The sequence below is a fragment of the Carya illinoinensis genome, chromosome 9, assembly GCF_018687715.1.
Source record: "Carya illinoinensis cultivar Pawnee chromosome 9, C.illinoinensisPawnee_v1, whole genome shotgun sequence".
NCBI classification, from domain to species: domain Eukaryota; kingdom Viridiplantae; phylum Streptophyta; class Magnoliopsida; order Fagales; family Juglandaceae; genus Carya; species Carya illinoinensis.
The window spans coordinates 5,207,409-5,230,020 of NC_056760.1; the positions used below are offsets into that span (position 1 = coordinate 5,207,409).

Consider the following 22,612-nt stretch of genomic DNA (forward strand, 5'->3'; position numbering starts at 1 on the left):
TTTTATTTATATTTTTATGAACACCCAACAACTGCTACTAGCAGTTTATTTGTATGTAATGAAAATAGATAGTTATATAGTAAGAGGTCACGGATTATATATATATATGCGTTCTGTTATATATAGTCATTTTTATATATTTTTTATACAAAAAATTCTATACATCATACTATCATCTTATTTATATCTTATTAAGTAAAATATAATATATTTATTATTATTAAATAATTATTTATTATATATTTTTTATTATTAAGTAATAATAAATATACTATATTATATATAATAAGATATAAATAAGATAATAATATGATGACATTATTTGCAATTTTGCAGTGATAATCTTATTATAAATATAATATGTGAAAGTAGGATTTAGGTACGTAGTTAGGTTAGGTTTGGTTAATTAAGGTGGTCAAATGTGCCATAATTACATGCAGGCTAGCTGTCTATGACTAATTTTTAGCAACGTACAGTTTCTCACTCTCGATCGATCGGCAGTACTCCCACATAAAAAGGACACGAGGACTTCATCATCACCACCTTCGACATGATTTACATACTTTTATCATAAAACTAGTCCTATTCACGTTTTCTACGTCTTAATTGCGTCATGATGACAAAAATCCACCGACACCAACCCAAGATTATATCCGTCAACCTATTCTCTAATTATGGGCGAGAGAACAAGACATATTATTAACATATTTATGTGAAACTTATGTTATGTTTTAAGTTATATATATGAGATCACTGTGAGCACTCTTAATATTAAAAAATCTACGCAATGTAATTTTTATCTTATTTAAAAATTATATTATCTAATTTATTCAAAATATTAAATAGACAATACGATATATACAAACTCATAATGCAGATATGAGGAATGGTCCTCAACTTTGTCCCTATGCCAAATTTATAGTAGAGTCCATGTGGTTAAGCTGATCTATTATGAAAACTTTTATTTGCAATCTCAAACGGGTGCTTCTTCTTCGATCGTCTTTTGGTATATATGCACTCGAACATATTTCTTTTTTATGTAGTTTTCACACGATTTTTCGGTCTAGCTTAGTCAAGATAAGAGATAGCTGTAAAAGGGTACGTTGGACCAAATGTAGAGCAAAAAACTTGCCCAAAATTTGGCATTCAGATCACATTTTTTTATATATTGTTTGAGAGTATGATGATCATGTGCATGTTTTTTAAAATTCCATACTTCGTGGACATGGTGCGCGCCCCTTCCATATATCGGAAGGTGAATTGACCCCTTGGTCCATCTATCCCCTCTGTCCACCACCCATTCACGGTGGAAAACAATCAAAAAAATTTAAAATAATTGAGAACCAATATCAAATCTACACATTCATCCCTAAAATAATAGACGTATCATCAAATAAAAAATTTAACAAATTACAAACTACATACAATGACATGTGAGAAAAAAAAAATTAAAATCACTGACACGATAATGACAACACACGGCAAGACCACGGTCTAAGTAAAGGAACTCCGTCCATTTGTGGCTGTGGTTCCACATCCACGCTTCAAGACATTAAGAAGAAAAGTAAAAAACTGAAAATAGGAAGAGGAGGAAGATGAGAAGAAGAAGAAGAAATCACGAAGAGAGAGAAACTGATAAAAGAGAAAGAGAGAGAGAGAGAGGGATTTTAGGGTAAACTTGAAGTGGTAGAGGGTGTTATAATAAAATAACGTTGTTTTGGAGTATCCCTAAAACGACGCCGTTTTAGTATAAATATAGGTATTTATTATTAATATATATATATAGATATATATACTAGTAGTGGGGTTCGCCTAGTGTAGAAAATATATATTTAAATACATGGTAATTTGGGAAAAACATATATTAATGACAAAATATAAGGAAAAATAATAATAATGAATTATAAGAAACAAAAGAATAGAAACAATGGATTATTAGAAGAACCAAAAAACTTTAGAAGAAGATGAAAGAAAAAAATATGATTGAATAAAAAAAGCCCAACATGCATTATATATCCATCCCATTTGAAGAAATTTGATATAAGTTTATAAATGTAGTTTGATAGAAGTTTCGAAAATGAAATGAATTTAAATTATACAATATTACTAGTTGATGAACATGTTTCATATTTTTTTTGTAAAATTAATTGACAAGATATTAAATTTATTATGGCGTTGTTATTTTAGCTTGTCTACTTCTGTGCCAAGCTGGATTATTCACTCTTTTTGTGAGGTTTCTTTGCCCATGTTTTCGAAGAATGGTAGATGGTCCTTAAAAAAAAAAAAGTAAAATGTATAAAATGTATAAAATGTAAGAGTACTCCTAATGGGTTTTGTAAAATCCATTTTTATGTAAAATTTGAATAAAAGTAGCTTAAAATTTCTTCCAACGGATCATGTATTTGGAAATGTATTTTTCATTTTGGTATAATGTTTAGCTACATGTAGCATGAACTGTATATAAATGTAAAAATATTTTATTTATTTTTTCTCTTTTCATGTACTTTGTTTTCCACATTTGTTTCTCTCTCTTTGTACATTTTCTCAAACAAACTATTAAATAATATAACATTTAAATAATATAAAGAAAAAAATAAATAAGTTGATGTATAATACATTGTAAAAGTCAGTATATAAAATAAAATAAAAAAAGTAGATTTTAATGATATATTTTAAAAAATATGATAGATAAATCATTAGGAGTGCTCTTAGGTCCAGAAGATTTTGTATAAGAATATCTAGTTATTATAAAAATTCATGTTTTGATTTATAATTTTATCATTTGAATTGAAAGAGTTAAAAAATGTAATATTATGTCACTTCGCTAGTATGATTCATAAAATTAATTGCTTAATAACCCAATACTTCTTCTTCAATTGCTCCAAATAGCACTATAGGTAGTTGTCATGTACTATGTCAATAATTCTTTATAAAAACAGAGTTCGGTCAGTTTAATTAATTCATTTTTAAGATCTTTTATTTTGTATTTTCAATTTTTTCAGGTATTCTGGAATTTAAGAAAATAAAATATTTGAAAACAATTTTAAAAGAAGTCATAAGATTTGGACAATCCGTTCAAATGCTGATCATTGGCTTTTATTTAGTTCATTATATAGCTTGGTTTTACTAACCCATAAAGTAAATTGCCCAATCACAAGGCTGACCATTTTCTTTCTTTATTTGTATTATTTTATAGTTACTAAGTTGTAAAGTTTTATTTTAATGTGCTTTTCTTGATATTGAGTATTCTCTATTATTTAAATTTCTCTCTATTTTAAATTATTTTATTGTTGGTTTTTATCATTTTTTTATTAATATTTAGTTGTAGTATTTTTATTTACCTTTTATCTATTTTATTGTGTCTTTTTATTTTTTTATTTATGTTTTTTTTTTTACCAGATTGTTTTTGTTGTAACGTGTTTACTTCTGTTTTGGGCCCAACTCGTGGGCTTGCATTCAACCCCTTTCTTTCCCTTATACTGTATCGTTTTGGCTTGCCCTTAGGGTTTTATTCTTTTCTTCTTCTTCTACTACGTCGTACCCAAATCTGCAGTGTATCACATAGATCAACAACAAAAGAACAATAAAACAATGAAAATCAAAGGACGCAAGGCAAGAAATCAAAGGGAGAAAGGATAGGGCTTCAGTGTTGGGCTGTTACCTGAGAGAGAGAGAGAGAGAGAGAGAGAGAGGCCATGCCAAAAAGAAGCATGGTTTCACACCCAGTGCCTCAAGGTTCTCTCTAACGAGCGGAGGTGCAGCACTGGTGTCGCTACTTTCCTCATCCATAAAGCCACCGTTAAATGTCGACAAACACCACAACGTTGCCCTGCACCTCCGTGCCCAACCATCGATAAGCTTTGGACGCGGAGGGCTCTATTTTTACATGTCGAAACAGGGGAAGTATTCCCCACTGTGAGCCACATTGCCACCTGCACATAAAGTGCCGTTGGGCACCTCACGCCACCCTAAGCCACCACTCTGCATCTCGGTAAGTTCATGCGGTGGGGCTTGATGAATTCAGGAAGAGAAGGTACGGGCTAGGCTATTGTGGGAAGAGAGGGAGGTCCGTGGGAAAGGAAAAGTCTTCGATGAGATGGAGAGCCGATGGGTACGACGGTTGGGCTGCGGCAATGGTGTTCGACAGAAGGAAAAGTTAGCATGGATGAGGGGAATCAGGAGCAGAGAAGAAAAGAGAGAGGGAGAGAGAGGGAGAGTGAGGAGATGAGAGGAAAAATGAGGAATTAAAACGTAAAATAGTAAAAGCAAAGGGGCAAAATTAAAAATAAAAAAGACGAAAATACTATAGCAAACGGATTCATACTTATATATATGGTAGATATCTAGAATATGGGTAGACATGCGGGGGCAAAGGGTGGGATGGGACTGGGCTAGGTGGTGTGGGGCGGGGTGGGGCCCTCCCCTAGGTGGAGGCACATGGAAGCGACTGTAAAATCAAGAAATGTTTACTCATGATAAGTGTATCCCATTTGAATAAGGATTCATATGTATGTTGCCCTCAAAGAAATAATGAAAGGAAAATTTAGCATGCATGCAAATAACACATACTTGTTTTATAAATTTCTTCAAGTTCTGGATTTCTAGCGGTCTTCTCATACTTGTTAGTTTTGAGTTTCGCCCCCTTTTTATTTATTTATTTTTTTTTCAACTTTCCGGAGGAACGAGAGGAGGCTTTTACAAAACGACCCCTGAAGAAAAAGATGGAGAATTTCTCGCGGATAGAGTTTCCAAGTACTTTCAGGTGCTGACTGATAAACCCTTCCTAAACCCTAGTTTTAAGCAAAAGCAAAAAGACCGCAGACTTCAGTGAAGGGGCCTGGCTCTCGAGTCTCTCCGACTCTCCATCTCTATCGTTTTTTGGTTTCTTTTTCGCTTTCTCAGATGGCGAAGCGTTTGATCCCACTACTGAATCGCGTTTTGGTCGAGAAAATCGTCCCTCCGTCCAAGACCCATGCCGGCATTTTGCTTCCCGAGAAAGCCACCAAGGTCAAATCCCTTACTTACTCTACACCCACTTTTTTCTTCATTTCTCTGCTTCTCGCGGTCAATGTGTTTGTTTATTTTGGAATCTGAAGAAAACCGAACGAACCCAATACCCACAATGAAAATTAAGTGTAATAGGCTGTATTGAGTTATGAGATTCGTTGCTTTTCTTTCTTTTGCCCCATTTTCTCAGCACCCAAACGATAACTACAGGTTTCCTGTTTCTGGGTCCCGTTTGTGGATAAATTTTGAGGGAATTTTCATTATACGTAAAGCGACACAAAATTTGTAATATAGTCAACGTGTTTTTTCTATTTGATATACTTTGTTCAGTGGTTAGTCTTGTAAATCATTTTCTCTGTTTTTCCTTTTGTCCTTATATTACCGATTGGTACAAGAATTGAAATGCTTCATTAGTGATTTCTTCACATAATAAAGAATGTCTCTCGTTTGATACTTTAGCTTAACTCTGGAAAAGTTGTGGCGGTGGGTGCTGGGACTCATGATAAAGAGGGGAAATTGATACCTGTCAGTGTAAAAGAAGGAGATACTGTCCTCTTGCCTGAATATGGAGGAACTCAAGTGAAGCTTGGTGACAAAGAGTATGGGTTTTCCCTTCTTGCAGCTGTTGTGCCTCATAATTTTAGAACTCGTAGTCGATATGTTTTTTTTTTTTTTTAATGCTCCGTAGATACGGATGATCATTCTAGTTTTGTGGTTTGTTTCACTTTAGCACTTTATGGGTCGTCAAAATTTATTTTCTTTATTTTTGTTCTTTTAGTCTTCAAATGCATGATTGTGCACATCCTAAGATGAGATAACTATAAAAGAAACAATAAAAAAACATATCCTAAGAAGAAATTTTGCAAGTATTTCAATGCATATATGATGGGGAAATCTTTAATGTCTTCAGCTTGATTTCTTGTCATAAGAGTGCAACTCGATATGGTACTGCCAAGTTGGAAAAGGTGTCGTGGCTACTTTTGTGACCTGTCACATTAGTACGTGTAGGTTTTCTTCGTGTTGTCATCAGCTTTCAAGTTGGGAAGCAGATTTTAGGCTCATCTCCTCTCTCAAGTGTCCGATGCCTTTGCATCTCTAGACTTGTATATAAGATAGAATCCTCCCCTGAACCTTCCTGAGCTTCCTTTTTTGATTTTATCCTCCCTAAGGTTTAGTCATTGGTTGGCTGCAATTCAACCCATTCCCTTAACATGACACAAAGTATTGAGAATGTATGCACACTTAAAGCTACCTAAGTTTTTTTTTTTTAAAGCATCTAAGCACTTATTTATTATTCTGTCCGTGCTAAAAAAGTTCAAATCGGCTTGACTTGCATGTTGATCTTAATATAAAAGTTGGAAGAATGAATGCTGCCCTTAACATTCCTGATAGGAATACCTTTTCTTAGTGGAACATTTTCAAGAGAAAAACGTAATCTCCAACCAATGCTTGGCAAGAAGCCTTGGCTGATGACTCTGCTGTTTATGCTTTGTTTCAAATGTCATCCATTTTGAAATATCTAATGATGACACGCAGGGTTTCTGTGGTTAAATACCTTTTTTGAATGGATTTCAGGTATCATCTGTATCGGGATGATGATATATTGGGAACGCTGCATGATTGAGGGGTAACATGGCCTGTGATACTTTGAAATAGTTCATGAGACATCGTGGTAGATCCCAGTCATTTGCTGGCAAGTGGTAGTTCTACCAACCACCCAAAAAAAAAAAAGAAAATGTAGTTCTACGGTTTTACCTTGTGCTGCAATTGAGCAGGTCCATTCTGTTTTGGGTTTTTTCATCGGATGAAAGTAATATGTACTTTTCTGTTATCTTAGAAATGATATCCATGAAAATAAATCAATATCTCTTGCTTCAAGTTTCTGTTACAAAATATTGCCATTTGGTGGCATTATCTTAATTGTGCCATTACGAGGATGCTTTGAATTGCATGAACAGTATCACTGTTCATGCCTCCTTTTTTCTCCCCGTGTATTTTTCACCATGCGGGAATCGGTGCTCTTTGTCCAGATCCTCGGAACAATTTTTGGGTCAATGAGAAGATGGTGAAATGAATTCAATCAAAACTGGGAGCACATCGTCTTCTACATCGCCTGGGAGGGGCCATCCTTCCCTCTCTATTACTATTTCTTTCTCTCTCCTTGCCTACAACTCAATTTTTTTTCCACCCATCTCCATGACCTCATTGATTATATTCAAGTTTTGCTAGATCTATCACCATTCACACATCACCAAATCACAGGAGGTGGTGTGGGCTCCATTTGCCACCACCTGTGCCAAATTAGAGCCACTTCTGCTCCACCGCTACCTCTGCTCGCTGTTTTTATTTCTATCAACTACATTATTTTTTTGGCTCTTTTGTTCTTGTTGATTTTTTTACTTTTTATCATAAAATTTTGGAGCTTAGATCTACACCAGAAAGTTGCCTAGCACAGCCTAGGTGCCCTCTGGAGACTATTGTCGCCACGCTTCACCACCCATCGAGCTCCGTCGTAGCTCTGCTGTATTTTGTGTCTTGTTTTTCGAGAAGCTTCACAACCTGGTCTGGTATTCTACAGCATTTGTTTCAACCGATATCTTACAAAGCGCAATTAATAGCAATACATCGTTGGATTGTGTTAAAAACCACGAGTTGTGACACTTTATTCACTTCATGTGAATAATTATGGGACTGATTTTTTGTAACTATTTCTCAATCGTTATTTTATTTTTTATTTCTTGTTTTACGTGAATGAAAAAAATTTATTTATCATTTATTTTCGTATTATCTTTTTATTATTCTATAAAATAATATTAAATAATAAATTTATAAGTGAAATATAATAAAAATTTTTTAATTATTTAATATTATATAATGAGACGATGAGAGGGTAACGAGAATTAGTATGATAAAAAAAAAAAAAAAAAATCATTCGAAAAGAGACTGTCAACGGGCATAAAACTAACTGTGGATCTCATTAAGTGGCAGTGGGATTTGCATACGGTTAACAATCCGTTACATTTTCCCTCCACATAGAAGTCTATTTATGTTTTGCACACTGAAAGATTATTATAGCAACATCGACTCTTCATCTTGTTCTTCGTACATTTCTCTGATATATCCTCTTTGCAAAAAAATGGAGTAAGACGAAGACCCAGTAGCGCTCGACTTGAGCCTTGGCAACTGGCAAGAACCCGAAGGTTGCAACGAAGAATTCTCATAGAACCTCCAAGACTCGGCGTCCGAGTCCCTATGCCCCGACTCTGTCGCTGTTATAATGGCCAATATAATGGAAAACGAGGTCTGCTTCGACACCGTCAGTGATCACGAAATGCTGGGCCTTGTCTGAGAGGCAGAGCCCTTCAACGACCTGGCCGTCGGGATCCTCAACATCCGCTCCCAACTAGTCGGTTACCTCGAGTGCGGCGAGTAACATTCTCCACATTCCTTGTCAGATTGAGGTATTCTCGAATTTAGAGGATAAATCTTCCGTTAAAATGGCGATTGCACGAGGTGGGTTGAACTTGATTAGAGATGGGAACCAAGTCAACACATAAGATTATGTTTTCGACTATGAGCATGAAGGGTCCGCTGGAAGCGTTGGGTTTGCCTGAAGATGCGATCAAATCGGAGCTCTTTGTGCAACAGAAGTAGGGGTTGGAACTTGGGGTGGTTGGTTCATACGGAGAATTCGGACGAATTACCATCCTTTAGGGATCAGGAGAAAGAAGGGTTTCGTGTAAAGCTTTTGACCAACACCATACGAATGTGCGGCCAGAACCTCTGCGCGGTGGGGTGTTTGGGGACGATATTGAATTGGGCAAGACTAACTTTGCTCCCTTTGAATGCTCTTGATAAATGTGGTAGTGCTCTTGCTTCCGCCGATGCTAGTGTAGATGTGGAAACTTCAGATGAAATGGGTGAGGAGGAAGGTGGAGGTGGTAGTGAAAGAGTAAGAGGGGAAGAACCAGCAAGATGAATTGTTCAGGGCCGCAGAAAAAAGGTAAAAATAGTGGTATCGATACAAATTTGGAGAGGACAAGTTTGGTCGTTTGCCCATCTTCTGGGCTTTCGACCAGGGAAAGACAACTCAGGGAACCCGTTAATCCCAGAAATCTAAAAGCATACCTGTAAGAAGGCAATCGGACAAGAGATGTTGGGCTGCTCCGAAGATACAACATTGTATTAACATCCCATAGCACACTAGTTTCCGAACATTATTGGGCGGAGGAGTACCCTATGAAGAAGAAGATTGGGTGTTGGCAAGTCGTTGTGGATGAGGCACAAAATATACTGAACGTGGATGCTCAACAAAGTGAAGCCATCGCTAGTTTAATGGCCAAGCGGAAGTGGGTTGTTATAGGAATGCCCATTCTTAATGGCTCATTTGATTTGTTTTCTTTTATGGCATTCCTGCGCTCTGAGCCATTTTCAGTTTAGACTTATTGGCAAAGCTTGGTGCACCGTCCACTTAATCAGAGAAACCCAAAGGGTCTTTCACGTCTGCAGATAATATCATGTTGCAGGTCTTGTTCTTATAGTACTAATGGGTGAAAGGGACGTTAACGTTACAACGTTATTGAATTAGGCATGCTATTAGACTTGAAAATTTGTGGTTCTTTATGGCTAAATGCTTTTAATTATTCCTGAACATATTTGTCGCCTGATTCTTTGTTTCTTTGCATTGCTAATTGATTGATTATGGATCCTCTTCCCCACCGCAGTTGCTCGTTGGATGCAGTTGCATAGATTAGAAAGAGTTTCGTTGGCTAAATGCTTTTCTCTTGGATTAAAGGGGGAAATGTTGGGAGTCTTTTCATTCTCTGTTTGAAGATTGTGAATTCTTGGGTTGTTTCAGCTTTTCTAATTAGTTACGCTATTGGAGCCCACTATTAAACTTGGTTTGCTCCAAACATCTCTCTCTTTCTCCCTTTACCCAACATTCTTTCTTTTCAGCTCTGACCATTTCTTTCATTTGGTTATTTTCATCTCCAAATTCTCGACACTGCCGAAAGATATGATTTCAATAAATATTGATTGCTGACTTTTTTTTCTTTTTCTTTTTTTAAAGGAGGACGACCGATGGAGCCTCAATTTATTACTAGCCCTTACTTAATAGCAGAGAAATACCATGACAAAGCCCCAACTAACAATCCTCATCATTTACAACGTAAATATGGAAGGCCGAATTTATCAAGTCGCAACATCCCCCCTTTCATTCGCAAGGAAACTGGAAAGTCATGAATCTCCAAGATATCAATTGATTGCCCCTGATCTCCAATTTTTGCTAATCCACCTGCCATGTGACTGATTTCATGGTATGCATGATGTACCTGAATAACCACGTGGTTGGCAAAGGCCTTTGCTTGATCCCACGCGTCCCTCACTGTCCAGATAACCTCAGAATCGTATTGCCACCATGAACAAATCAACTTGGAGTCGGATTCCACTTCCACATCATAAAGATTTAGCTGCCTGCAAAGTTTCAGACCATCTACTAGATCGAAGGCTTTTGCTTCTGAGTTGGACCGAGTCCCCTAGTGCCTATAGAAAGCAGCCACAAACTTTCCATTCCCCTCTCTGATAATCCCTCCTCCTCCACTCGGGTATGGATTCCCACAACTGCTCCCATCCATGTTCAGCTTAACATAGCCTCTGGTGGGTCTTAGCCCCTTCAGAATAAGATACTTCGGTCTTTTAGTAGGCAGCGAAGTTATTCCTAATTGCTGCTATACTTATGGATCAGATCGTTTTATGAAAGACAGATCGTGCTTTTCCATCAATTGCACAGCCAGGAAGCTCTTAATCTTGAAGACAATGGCCGACCCTGATTCCACCATACCCTCCATGCGTGCATTGCAATGCCTAATACACAAGAACCAGTTAATAAGGGAAGGGAGAAGCCCAATCATTAAGTTGAATTGGGATTGCTGACTAATGATTTTCCAGCTCATGGGAGAGGGGAACATGCTATAGTCTCATGATGCATGAACAATAAACAATATTAGGAAACAAAAAAATCTTTGGACTGAGATTGAAGGAACAAGATACATATCCAGCCATGGTAACTATCACATAACCATGGCATGGGCAGAATGTGAATATGATTTCTGATTCATCTTTATATAGGTTTCCATTTAAAATCGGGTTTCAATGGCAACCATTTTGTTGCCGAGAACAAGAGAGATGGGACTGAAAAGGTTGAAGAGAGAGCTAAGATTGTTTTCCAGTCATATTGCTGCGGGTAGGCGAAGCTACAATAACTCAGCTGTGCTTAGTCTACTTCTACAAGTTCGACAGATTTGTATTTGCCCTTCAGATATGAAATTATTTCTCTCTTTCCAAGTTTTTTAGGTACCGGAAAAAATATATTTACTTCATTTTTTTCCTTCCCTGTTTATTTTCAACTTACACAATTACCAGTTGCGTCTCTCCATCCTAGATTTCATATTCCCTTCAGGACGTGGTTTTCTGTTGTCTACTTCTTGCAATAGAGGCGGTGTTTTTCCTGTTGATATGTTAAAGTTCTGGGACTAGAGGGAACTCTTTAGAGTTGACATCAGCCAGAAATGAGAAAACCCCAACTTTTGGGTGCCTCTTCGCAGAACCTGGGCTATTCTAGTTGAGTTCTTGGAGATGGGATATGCCAGGCTTTTTGAATGGGCTTGAAGAATTGAAGGGAGATTGGTTTTATATGATCTCAGTTTCCTCGTGTTGCCGTGAGCATGCATATGTACATACAATGTATGTGCAGTAAGGAATATATTAATTACATTTTGGCTTTTATACAGAGCCAAATCTAGTTTGGATTTTCTCAAAAAACAAAAATGTAGTTTGGATTACTCATATTTAATATATGGGATAGATTTTTTACGGAGTTGCCATTGGTAATGACAAGCACTCTCGGTGATGATTGAAAACACGCATGCAAATGAAAAAGGTAAATAAACTTGAAAATGTAGGACTTATGAGAGAAAAAATGTGAGACCCAAAGAGAGGCTTGCCAAATTTTGCATATTCGAATAGAAAACAGATTAGTCCTAATATATTTGTTGAACCAAAAAAAAAAAGGATTAGTCTAATATATAAAGATTAAGTGGATGTTTGGAAAAAGTTTCGACCTGTCTGGATATTGAATTGAGTTGAAATGAGTTGAGTCCTTTATGAATATTAGTGAGTTGAGATGATGTAGTAAATTTTATGATACCCACCTATGATGAGTTTATATGTGTTTAGATATTAAGATGAATTTAGATGTATATATAGAAAGTTAAAAATGGTTGTGGGTCCCACGTATAAAGAGGTGTTGAGTTGAAAAAATTTGTGGGTCCCACATGCAAATAGATTTTGAGTTAAGTAATGTTTAGTGATTTAAAAATTGTATGTTTGGATGTTGGAATAGGTCTAAAATATAATCTAACTAGGATGAGTTGAGCTCATTCAAGGATCCAATGAAGTCTAATCAATCTTATTTCATTTCATCTCATTTTTTTTTCAAACATCATTAAAATACAAACACCTTCAAACAATCATTATAATTTTTTCAAACTTTCCGATAAAAAATAAAAAATAATTCAACTTTTTCAAATTTTAAAACAAAAATTATATTATAACAATATTATAACTTTAAAATATATTTTTTTCAACTTTTTCTCTTTTTTTTTTTTTTTAAATCTAATAAATACTTAACTCAAACTATCTCATTACTATTTACAAAATCATCATCTAATTTTATTCTCCAAGCATCCCCTAAGGAGTGGTAGTTTTTGAAGAAATTTTACAAAAATAAAGATTAAAAACTAATGTGGCTAAATTTGATTCGTTAAATCTATTTTATACTAAAAAAAATTTTATAGTATAATGTTCCACAATAAATTATATCACACTAAAAAATTTTTATGATTTTATTTTTATAAGATGTCCGGAAAAAATCTTTGTTGAGGTAATAATTTTTTACAAAAAATATAAGCCTATTAAAAATTAAAAATATCTAGAAAAAATCTTTCGTTTATGGAGACAAAATTTTTTTGGTTTATAAGGAAGACATATGTTACTATGCGGTCCCAATTATACATTGGTCACTTTTTTCATTAACATGGCACGTTACTACGAAACTTATTAAAAAATAAATAAATAAATATTTAATATAAAATTACGTTCGAAAATATAAAAGAAAAGATTGAATCTCACGTTACCTCTATTTTTGTTTTTTTTTGTTTTTTTTGTGTTTTTTAATAATTTTATTTTTTTAATAAAATCTATTTTTTTATTATCATTTTTTAAATTACCCGAATATACAGTATAGTAACGTAAACATCTATCAATTCTCTCAATAAATTAATTAGTAGTCAATCATGCAATTATACAATAACAAAGCATTAACATAAAATAAATCAATTAAATAACATTAAAATTAGTAACGAAAGTAAAACTCTATAGGTTAGCTAAATCTAGATAAATCAATTTCATTATTTGAAAATAAATTATAAGTTAGTTTCAATTACAAAATCTTTGTCAATTGGTATTCTTACTTGACCAAACAAATGATCCGTTTGTCATCTACTTCAGTAACAGTCAAAACCTCTAACGATGTTTAAATATTAACTTTTCTTTTGAAAATCGAGTAGCCGAATCACGATTACTTAATCTCAATCTTGGATCAATAATCACATTATTTGAAATAAACAATTTGATCTCACCAAAATATGCATTGAAAAGTGTTTTAAAAATATTTAGAATTAAATCTCTACATATCATAACCAGTAAAATCCTTTAAATAAACAATTTGAATTGATATAAGATTCTGCTGACGAAGCGACTCTGTCTCGAGGACTCTTTTGACAGGTTGCTGATACCTGACCAATAATTAAAAAATCCTTATAACTCAATTTTTACACTGTTAACTTATCTAAAACACTTCCTAATAATTTCTAGATAAAATCAAAATAACTATAAATAAAATTAAAATATTTTATATTCATTCAAATTATAAAATTATAAATAAGATAAAATCTATTATCTTAATTACTTAATTATATCCAAACTTTATCAACTTAATCATATGGTTCTAGCCACTCTTGTAACTAAAATTTTCATGATGATATTACGTGCGCAAAATGAACATATAACTGAAACATCTCATTTTTAAAAAATAAAACGATATTAACATCGTCTCTACAGTGAAACCTAAACCAGAATTTTTCTCAACTTGATCCCAAAATCGATCGGTTTGTAGCGTAAGACTTGAAGTTCTTCGGCAACGAGACTCTGTTCCCTTCGAAGTTTCCTCTGTGGAAGAGAACGACATTGTTGATTACTTGAGGGTTGGATTACTTGCTGACTGCTGTTGCAGGCGAAATAATCGTCGTCGCGTGGGTTAAACGTACTTGCGGTTTTCCTAATTGATGGAGCTTGAATTATATAACTTCCCGCCCAAATTCAACGACATGGCGTTTACGACGCTGTTCGCAGGTCGTTGAACCAATACCTCCTCTCGGCTAGTTCTCGTATTTTGCCAAGGAGATTGAGTGCCCGATCTTGTTGGAGTATTTTAAACCTGTCGTTTAACTGTATGAGAACGTTGCCGGACTTGGTAACCGGCATCGTTACTGTGGTGTGATTTGGAGAAGGGAAGTGTGAAAGAATGTTTGAGAAATGGCAATCTGGAGTAGAAAGGTGCATCAGACATTGTTGTGGATGGTGACGATGATGATGATGATGTCGATAAAGACATTCCTTCTGGCGAAGGGGAAAGTGTTAATTTGCTTTGAAGTGGTGGCGAAGAGGATAAATAATTCATTTTTGAAATTTGCATACCCTTGAATCCAATGCAACCAGTAAAGGGAATGCTCTGATCATGAAGCTGGCGAGCAAGATGAAGGTTCCTCTTCAAAATTAATGAAAAGTGCCTCACTGCATTTTGCTAGTGATCTCGATGACCCCAAACATGCAAAGTCTTGGAAACCAATCGCCAATTCCTCATATTTATTACGTTTTGTAGCGCTGAGGACTCTACAGGATGGTTTCCCTTCATGTTATTGAGCATGCATCTTGACTCAAGCGAAGTCGTTCTCGTGGACAGCGGAAGGGATCATGAGTTTTTAGAATATGCCGTTGATGGCTGTGAGGCTGCTGTTCATGGCCTGGAGATTCCATCACTGCTTTCTCTTTTCCTACCAGATCATTTTGGGGTAGTAGTAAATGCTCTTTGGTGGGAAAATTTGTGAAAAGCTGAATAGGGTTCAAAGCCCTCTGTCTTTACTTTAACTGGAAATAATGGCAATATTACTTCATTAACGAATCCAATTGCAGGAAATGTAGAAGAACTTACTAGCTTTTCTGATCTCTGTGAGAAATCCATCCATTCTATCAAAGCAAGGCGAAATTCCATTACAGTTTCTATAGCTGCTCTGCAGTTTGGTATGTGTAGACATGGAGCAGCGCTCATGAAGTATCTATCTCACGGCATGCAAGCCTCGAATACCTTGTGAACTTGTCGTCATGGGTTACCTGGATCTTATGCCCCATCCCTGGAAAATCATTCTCATCAAGAGGGCTGATTCATACTTACAAATATATATATATATATATATGTTTATATATCAAGAGGGCTGATGCATGGGTTCTCATGGTAGTCGATGGCAACCTCATCTATTAATCGAAGAATGTCTATTTCTTTTTCCTTTTCTGGTAAGAATGTGTAATTTTTTTGGCTAGTCCTAACCTCGGGTCGTGCACTTCTTGGGGCAAACGGTAAACGGAAGTAGGGAAGCATTCCAAGTTTAATTTGGATTTCATATTTTAGCAAACATTATTTCACAACATTTCAATACTAAGTATATCATGGGCTTCTTTCAATTAGCGTACTTTGTACGTCACCGTTTTTTCTAAGTTTCTGTACATACACCAATGGTCTTTAATCCATATATTGAATAGTGTATACAATACAAAATCGAATCTACCTCTATATATTTGAAGAGATTCATCTTTTACCACATTAAATTAGTTCCCCTGTTACTAACTATTGGGCAGAAGACAGTATTTCTTTCCATGAAATTGGCTCCTGCTACATTTATAATTGCAGGCAACGGAGAGGTCAAAATGTTTCACTCAGAGAAGACTTTTAAAGAAACAAAGGCATGTAATAGGAACTGCAAGGAGAAGAGAACTGTAGTCAGTCCCTCTCTGGCCAGGCCCCTACATTTATGGATGGTATTGTCAAATACCTGGAGTTCTCAGCTATTTATGGATAGTGTTGTCAAATACCTGCAGTTCTCAGCTGTACTGTCTTACACAAAATTGGGCCAACGTCATCTTTGATGCTAGTACTAAAAGTAAGTCCATATATGGCCTTAGCATTTAATGGAAATGCATTTACTAGGTGGGGAATTGAGGTCCAAAATGGAGACGTTTCCCTGCAATATCCCTTTTACCAACTTTAATTGCCTTGTATTTTCTCCATATCTAGGCAAGTAAGAGATTATCTGTGGAAGGCAAGTAAGAGATTATATGTGGAAGTACGTAAAAGGATAACAGCAAAGAAACATTGCTTGCATTCCTCTAGAGGCTTTTTTTTTTTTTTTCAAAACTGCTTAAAGTTCTGACATCTCTCTGGATTCTTCTTTAACTTCTTCGGCAGTTGTTTTATTCATTTGCACCAAACCTTCGTCTTTTTCCTGAGTCACTCCCGAAACTGAAGAGATATTTCCATCGTTTCCTTCACCCTCTTTTTCTCCATCTGTTAAGTGTAACACATTTTTGGTCACGTCTGGTTTCTCATGTTGATCTGAGAATTGCCACGTCTTCTGTGCCCCAAGTGCATGTAAAAAATGAAAAAGAGAAAACAATGTACATTCAATGTACCTTGTCCTATATAGCTACTTCAAGTTTCAATCCTTGAAACCACCGTTTCCAGTCTTGATTTTCATGTGACGGGCTTTGGTATGAAAATTCACACTACCCTCTTTCATTTTTGGTTTAAACCGTGAGATTTTGATGAAAGAAACAATATCAACTGATGCTGTGTTTGAAAAGTTAATTATTTACAAGAACAGCGAGATGTTTGAGTTTTGATTGAAACTATTCTGCTAGAATTCGCCATTTGATGATAGATTTTGTTTCAGGTTATCACCATGAAAGATAACAATCTGGAATACTGGAAAAACTACTTTCAAGGAGTGGATTCTGGTATCTTTGAGATTATTGACCATGCAATCATGGTGGCAGCTACAGATCACCCAAAGGAGTTCATGCTTCAAAGGGGGCAGATCGCCGAGAAACTCTACTCATGCCAGTGGACTCAATGTTGCAGCCATGAACAGAGTGTGGTAGCAGTGCCCAAAAAGACCAACAATGAAAATCTCAATTATGAATGTGCATGTGGGAGGGCTAAGAGCAGGTTGACCAGCATTGCTGGTGATCTGAACATTGCTGGAGATAAGCAGGCTAAGATAGATAGCCCTGCAGAGATGAAAATGAAACTAGTGAGAAAAAATACTTACAGCGAAGCTGAGGCCTTAACAGATGAGATTGATGAAGAGAATGAGATTATTGGCGAGGTTAAAAGAATCAAGGAGGTTCTTGATAATAGTCAAGAGGAGGTTTGTTTGATTTGTTGCTTTAAAGGCATAATTCAGTTCTAGGGTATACTTAGATAAGACATTTGAGATGTGCCTCTATTAGTTTGTTTCATTGTTTTGTTACAATTGCTTTTACGGTGCAGTCTGAAACAGTGCTATTTGAGTCCTTAAGAAGGCTGCAATTGATGGTTCTTTCTGTTGAGGTTCTGCAGGTAAAAATGGACTCCACTTCGAGTTATCAATGTTGATTTTTCTCCACCTACAAGGAGTATCATTCATCGTCTAGATCTTTCATTGTTAACTTAGCTTGCTGTTTTCAAACAACTCAAACCTCTAATGGCGTGCTTATTCTTTGTATTGAAACAAACCAAACACCATTACTCTCAATATAGTCTTTATTTAAGTCACTTTTTTTTTTTCTGTTCATTTCTTCTATAGAACTTAAAAGTAGTCAATTCTGAAATTGCTGTTTACAACTCTGGACATGAGTAATTTTAGTGGTGTCCGGTTAGCTTTCAAGTTTCTTGAAAACTCAGTGTCTCAATGTCTTACCATCCTCTATAACAATGTACACATTGATATTAAACATAGTTATCTCTCCTTTAGTTCGGCTTGGACAAAGAATTCTGTGGGTTTCTCAAGGAGTTAATCCATTCTTGAAACTGAATTTATAACAACTAAACATATTCTATGTATAGATGAACTTAAGCCATTAAGCTTCTTTTGTCATGAATCCTGTTTGTTATCACTTCAACAGGAAACATTCCTTATATGTTGCATTCTTTTCTGATCAACTGTTTTGTCTCTTATAGCACTTAAATCGGTTAATGCTTCACGTGCATGACGATTTACAAATATAGTGAAATGACATAAAAGATGACGTCAACTCAGAGTTATGAGACCATACGTTAGAATACATATGATCTTTCCTGTAATGAATCACTGGGAAACTATCCCATTTCCATGGAGCATTTGATCCCCCACCTTGGTACTTTCAACTTAATTTTCTATGATGCCATGTGTGTTTGAGTTTGAAGATTACTGATTGAGTTTTTTTCCCTTCAGGCCACAATGATAGGTAGGGCAGTTAATGCTCTTCGAGCTCACAGGTCAAAGCAGATTAGTCAGCTTGCACAGATACTTGTTAGGTATGTATCTTCTGGTGCCTTTAGCTATTTACTCTGTACATCAAAATTATCCTCCCATACATGGACTTGAACTGATTATAATTTAATGCTCTTGTTTTATTTCTTTCAGAAAATACCAATAATTAAGGTTCTGTTTTTATCGTTTTTATCTTTTCGTATCTGATAGTGATATTTTCTGTATCAATTGCCTACTGAGGTTAATCATGACTCAACTTCTTTGTTTGATGTTAATACACATCTCAATTTGGTTTTGTAATTTATGAATGGATTTCGAGTTATCTCTCCCATCTCTTTGGTAATTTACTGATCTGAAATTAGCGACAGACATCATCAGGTGCCCCATTTTGTCTTTGAGCTCTTAATGGCCTACCGATCTTTATGGCGTGTCCAGAGAGTTATTGATATTAGGTGCATAACATTCATTAGTTGTATCCTTCCAGGGGACTCAAGAAGCGTTTAAGCACCGGAGCCTTTGCTCCTGGCCTATTGGCTGATGATAGTGTTCCTGCTCCTTCAATAGATACAACATTTATGATATACTCTTGAAGTGCATTGCATCGATTTTAAATCTTGAATCGGAAATCAAAGAATTTATCAGGTTTGTGCCATAGCCAAATAACTCTGCAAACTCAACACTGTGCTTAAGCCAATGCTAGACAATTTGAGGCATAATATATAAGGTCAATCAAGACACACATTATGGATTACAAAATTCAGCTACTTTACACAGGTTACCTTTGATTTAAATACTTAAATCTTTTCAACATGATGGCGATTTTTTTACACTTCTCGACATCAGCATATGACTGTATTTTATTGTTAGATGATTAAAAGATAAGGAAAAGGAACCCATTTTCCTAGTCTGGCAGTAATTAGAAGACTCGAGCTTTCGGAATGCATTCTACCATCTCATTATCCACTCTTATTAGAAGCAAGATCTTCTCCTAATCAATGACAGCTTTCATTAGTGTGGTTTCCTGAATGGATATCTAGTTTCAGTTACCAATGCACAAACACCAACGTAGTTAGAAAAAGATTGTAAGGGCAGTCTAAACTGGTTAAACACATGCCAAAAATTATGTCCCTTGTAGAAAAAGGAAAGAAGGTAAGAATACAATCTTCCTTCTGTGAAGTTTTATTCTGATACATTTGTCTTAGAGGGATGGTGAAATGCCAAGTCAGATTGTAAAGCTTCACATATACATTTATCATAAAGATATGAGGCACCTAATCATGTCATTATTTCCTAAGATTTAAGGTCTAAATTCTAGACATCCACTCTACCTGACTTTTATACTGAATTTTCCCCCGTTACCTGGAGATGGGTGGATATTGGGCGCAAGTGATGAATTAAATTCATTTTGGAAATTTTAGTCAAGAAATTCGAAACTTCACAGTAAACTGTGTTTCGACTCTGGGACGATAATGCCTCTACTACTAGAACTCCATTGAACAAATCTTTTCTTATGATATGCACTAACCAGTCAATAATAGTAATGATTTTACATTAAAGAAAGCACTAATGAGCTTCCAATACAGGGCTATTTAGTTGCAAAGATTGTATAAATTTTAGAATGGGAATGGATGAAATGATATGGATAAAACTTAAAAGAAAAATAAAAAGAAAGCTTCCCTCACCTTCAGTCACGAGTTACATTAACATGAATTTGTTAGACACTTTCCAGCTTCTACGTCGGATGGTGGTGCTTAATTATTGAGGGTAAAATGTGTTCAAACCCTAGAGAAGTGTACTACAGAAACATCTCTTAAAATTTAACTGTTTTTGTTTCTTGCAGTGGTTGGAAAATAATGGTGAAGGATTGGCTTGATGCTGCAGCAGCAACTGTTGCGGGTAATAAATCTAGGACCTTGTAAAAGCTTTTCATTTTCATTTAGCCATCCTTTGATTTAGACTGAAATACGATACCTTTGCTTGCTCATTGTTTTTGTGCAGAAGGTTCTACAGACCCTAACCCTTCCACTGTTGTTCTCAAAGGTCTCCCTTCTCCTCCATTGGATGTAGGGGTTTTCTTGGCCACTCAAACTCCAACAGAGCTATCACAGGTATAGATTTGCTAGGTTTTTGAGGTTGGCGTAATGGCTGTGGTACTTACCAAACAAGGGTAGTATAGTTGTGGATTTTTTTTGTTATGTTCTTATTGTAAGCTGCTTCTTTGTGTTCTTTGATTGGCCTGGTGCGAAGTTCCTTGACGGCATTGATGATGATGGAAGTAAGTAAATTATTAGATATTTGTTTTATCATTTATATATTAGTTCTGTTATTCTCTTAGAGACTAAAATCTTCAGTCATGAAAATTGTAAAGATCCTAAAAATAGCATGGAGTATGGTAAGAATCAAGAAAGTGGAAGCAAGCCCCAGCCAGGAAGTAAAAACTATACCAAGCAGAAGCCACTGCTTCCCAATAAGACCACAGCACCTTGCAATGAGAAGAAGTACCGGCTGATACTGCGAGAATCAATCAATAATTTAACTGAACCAAGTAAAACTGAATCACCAGCCAGTCAACAAGATGTAAGTATCATATGATTATTAAGTTTTTACAGATTTCAACTTCACGTGTTAATCTCTATATTATCCGTTTTACTTTTTCGTCAAGCAGCATAAGCCTTTAGATGATGTTGAAATCCAAGCAAAATTCAAAGCTACAAAGAGGAAAATTCAAGACGGGGTACCAACAAGCGGAGAAGGGTTTGTTTGCATTTATATCGTTTCATTTCCTTTTTTGTTACAGCCTTTCTGGATAAAAGTTTGATTTCTGAACTTGACTATAAGCTTCTATTTTTCTTTTATTTTTTCCTCTTCTTCAACAGCTAGAAACCAACGGACAATGAAATTCATAGATTTCAATGAACTTCCTAAACAGGAGCCTGGTCCTAGAAACCGCCTTCTGAAACACAAGAATAATTTCCGGAATGTCTCTAATGGAAGGCACTAACTTCTTGGTCTCGTCATATTGGGTTTCTATATGTTTATTTTCATCATCTTGTGTAAGTCAATAAGAGCAAACACTTGACTTGTACCTTTTACCGAGAAAGCTGTAACTTTACTGGTCGATAGCTCAGTTAAGAGGTAGCCGAGAAGCTACCCTGTTGGAACCTGATTGCATTGCTTGATTATTTCTAGTAGATAAGAAATCTTTGTCAGGCTTCACTTCATGCAGACATATAAGACTCGTGTAATGACCCCTGTTAAAAGAGCAGATATTCATACCATTGCTACTCATCTTTGTTACAACATTTTCATAGTTTTTTTTTTTTCAGTTGAATCAGCATTGCGGTATAAATGTTTTGCAGTTTTGCTGTTCATCATGCAGGCTGACCTGCTGTCAGTGTCCGGTCTCTATGGGATGGGAGGAGTTCTTTGAATGACCCTATTATCTATATCTCTGGTTGTAAACTAGTTTTAAGGCCTCTCTTTCTGTTCCAACATTGGTACACAACATAAACTTGATAATTTCTGTGACCTAAAATTTTGAGTTTTCCCGAGAAAAAATAACTTGGTTGTTGGAACTTCTACAGAGGAACCAGCTACTAAATCTGGATTACGTAGAAGCATTGTTTTCACCAACTTCAGGTCATGATCAGTAGAAATCCTCTTAATCCAAATGAACCTTCATTTGCACGAAAGTAGTTTTCAGAAGGAAGTAACATTCTTCATGAAAAATGAAGCTGAACCCTTGCACATTTTAACCAGACCTCTTACCCTTTACTGAAATTTTTTACAAGCCATTGAGTATAAAATGTGGCATCTCATGATTAGAGTTTCAATGCTAGAAATGCTTTCAGACAGTGCTTTTTGTGTTCTTTTTTCCCTGATGGGAGAAAAAAGAAAACTCCATTGCTAGAAATTCTTTCAGC

General features: G+C 35.6%; 2 protein-coding genes and 1 long non-coding RNA gene across 4 annotated transcripts; all 3 read left to right on the plus strand.

Annotated features, from left to right (window-relative positions):
- Window positions 1-3,671: 3,671 nt before the first annotated feature.
- LOC122275267 (10 kDa chaperonin-like) lies at window positions 3,672-6,885 on the plus strand. Of its 2 annotated transcripts, XM_043084253.1 has the most exons (4): window positions 3,672-3,991; window positions 4,680-5,007; window positions 5,467-5,606; window positions 6,583-6,885. In XM_043084253.1, the coding sequence occupies exons 2-4, from the start codon at window positions 4,903-4,905 to the stop codon at window positions 6,629-6,631; spliced, it is 294 nt and encodes a 97-aa protein (XP_042940187.1). In that variant the 5' UTR covers window positions 3,672-3,991; window positions 4,680-4,902; the 3' UTR covers window positions 6,632-6,885. The 2 variants fall into 2 exon arrangements, with proteins under 2 accessions (XP_042940187.1, XP_042940186.1); XM_043084252.1 differs by lacking the exon at window positions 3,672-3,991 and having other exon boundaries at window positions 4,559-5,007.
- Window positions 6,886-7,885: 1,000 nt separating this feature from the next.
- LOC122275338 lies at window positions 7,886-11,880 on the plus strand. The gene is made up of 2 exons (XR_006228526.1): window positions 7,886-9,908; window positions 10,079-11,880. It is a non-coding gene; the product is annotated as an uncharacterized LOC122275338 (long non-coding RNA).
- A 4,907-nt stretch (window positions 11,881-16,787) lies between these two features.
- LOC122275599 (probable mediator of RNA polymerase II transcription subunit 26b) lies at window positions 16,788-21,918 on the plus strand. The gene is made up of 10 exons (XM_043084721.1): window positions 16,788-16,947; window positions 17,130-17,606; window positions 17,729-17,797; window positions 18,651-18,733; window positions 20,530-20,585; window positions 20,688-20,797; window positions 20,937-20,964; window positions 21,058-21,266; window positions 21,355-21,443; window positions 21,566-21,918. The coding sequence occupies exons 2-10, from the start codon at window positions 17,139-17,141 to the stop codon at window positions 21,567-21,569; spliced, it is 1,116 nt and encodes a 371-aa protein (XP_042940655.1). The 5' UTR covers window positions 16,788-16,947; window positions 17,130-17,138; the 3' UTR covers window positions 21,570-21,918.
- Window positions 21,919-22,612: the final 694 nt, after the last annotated feature.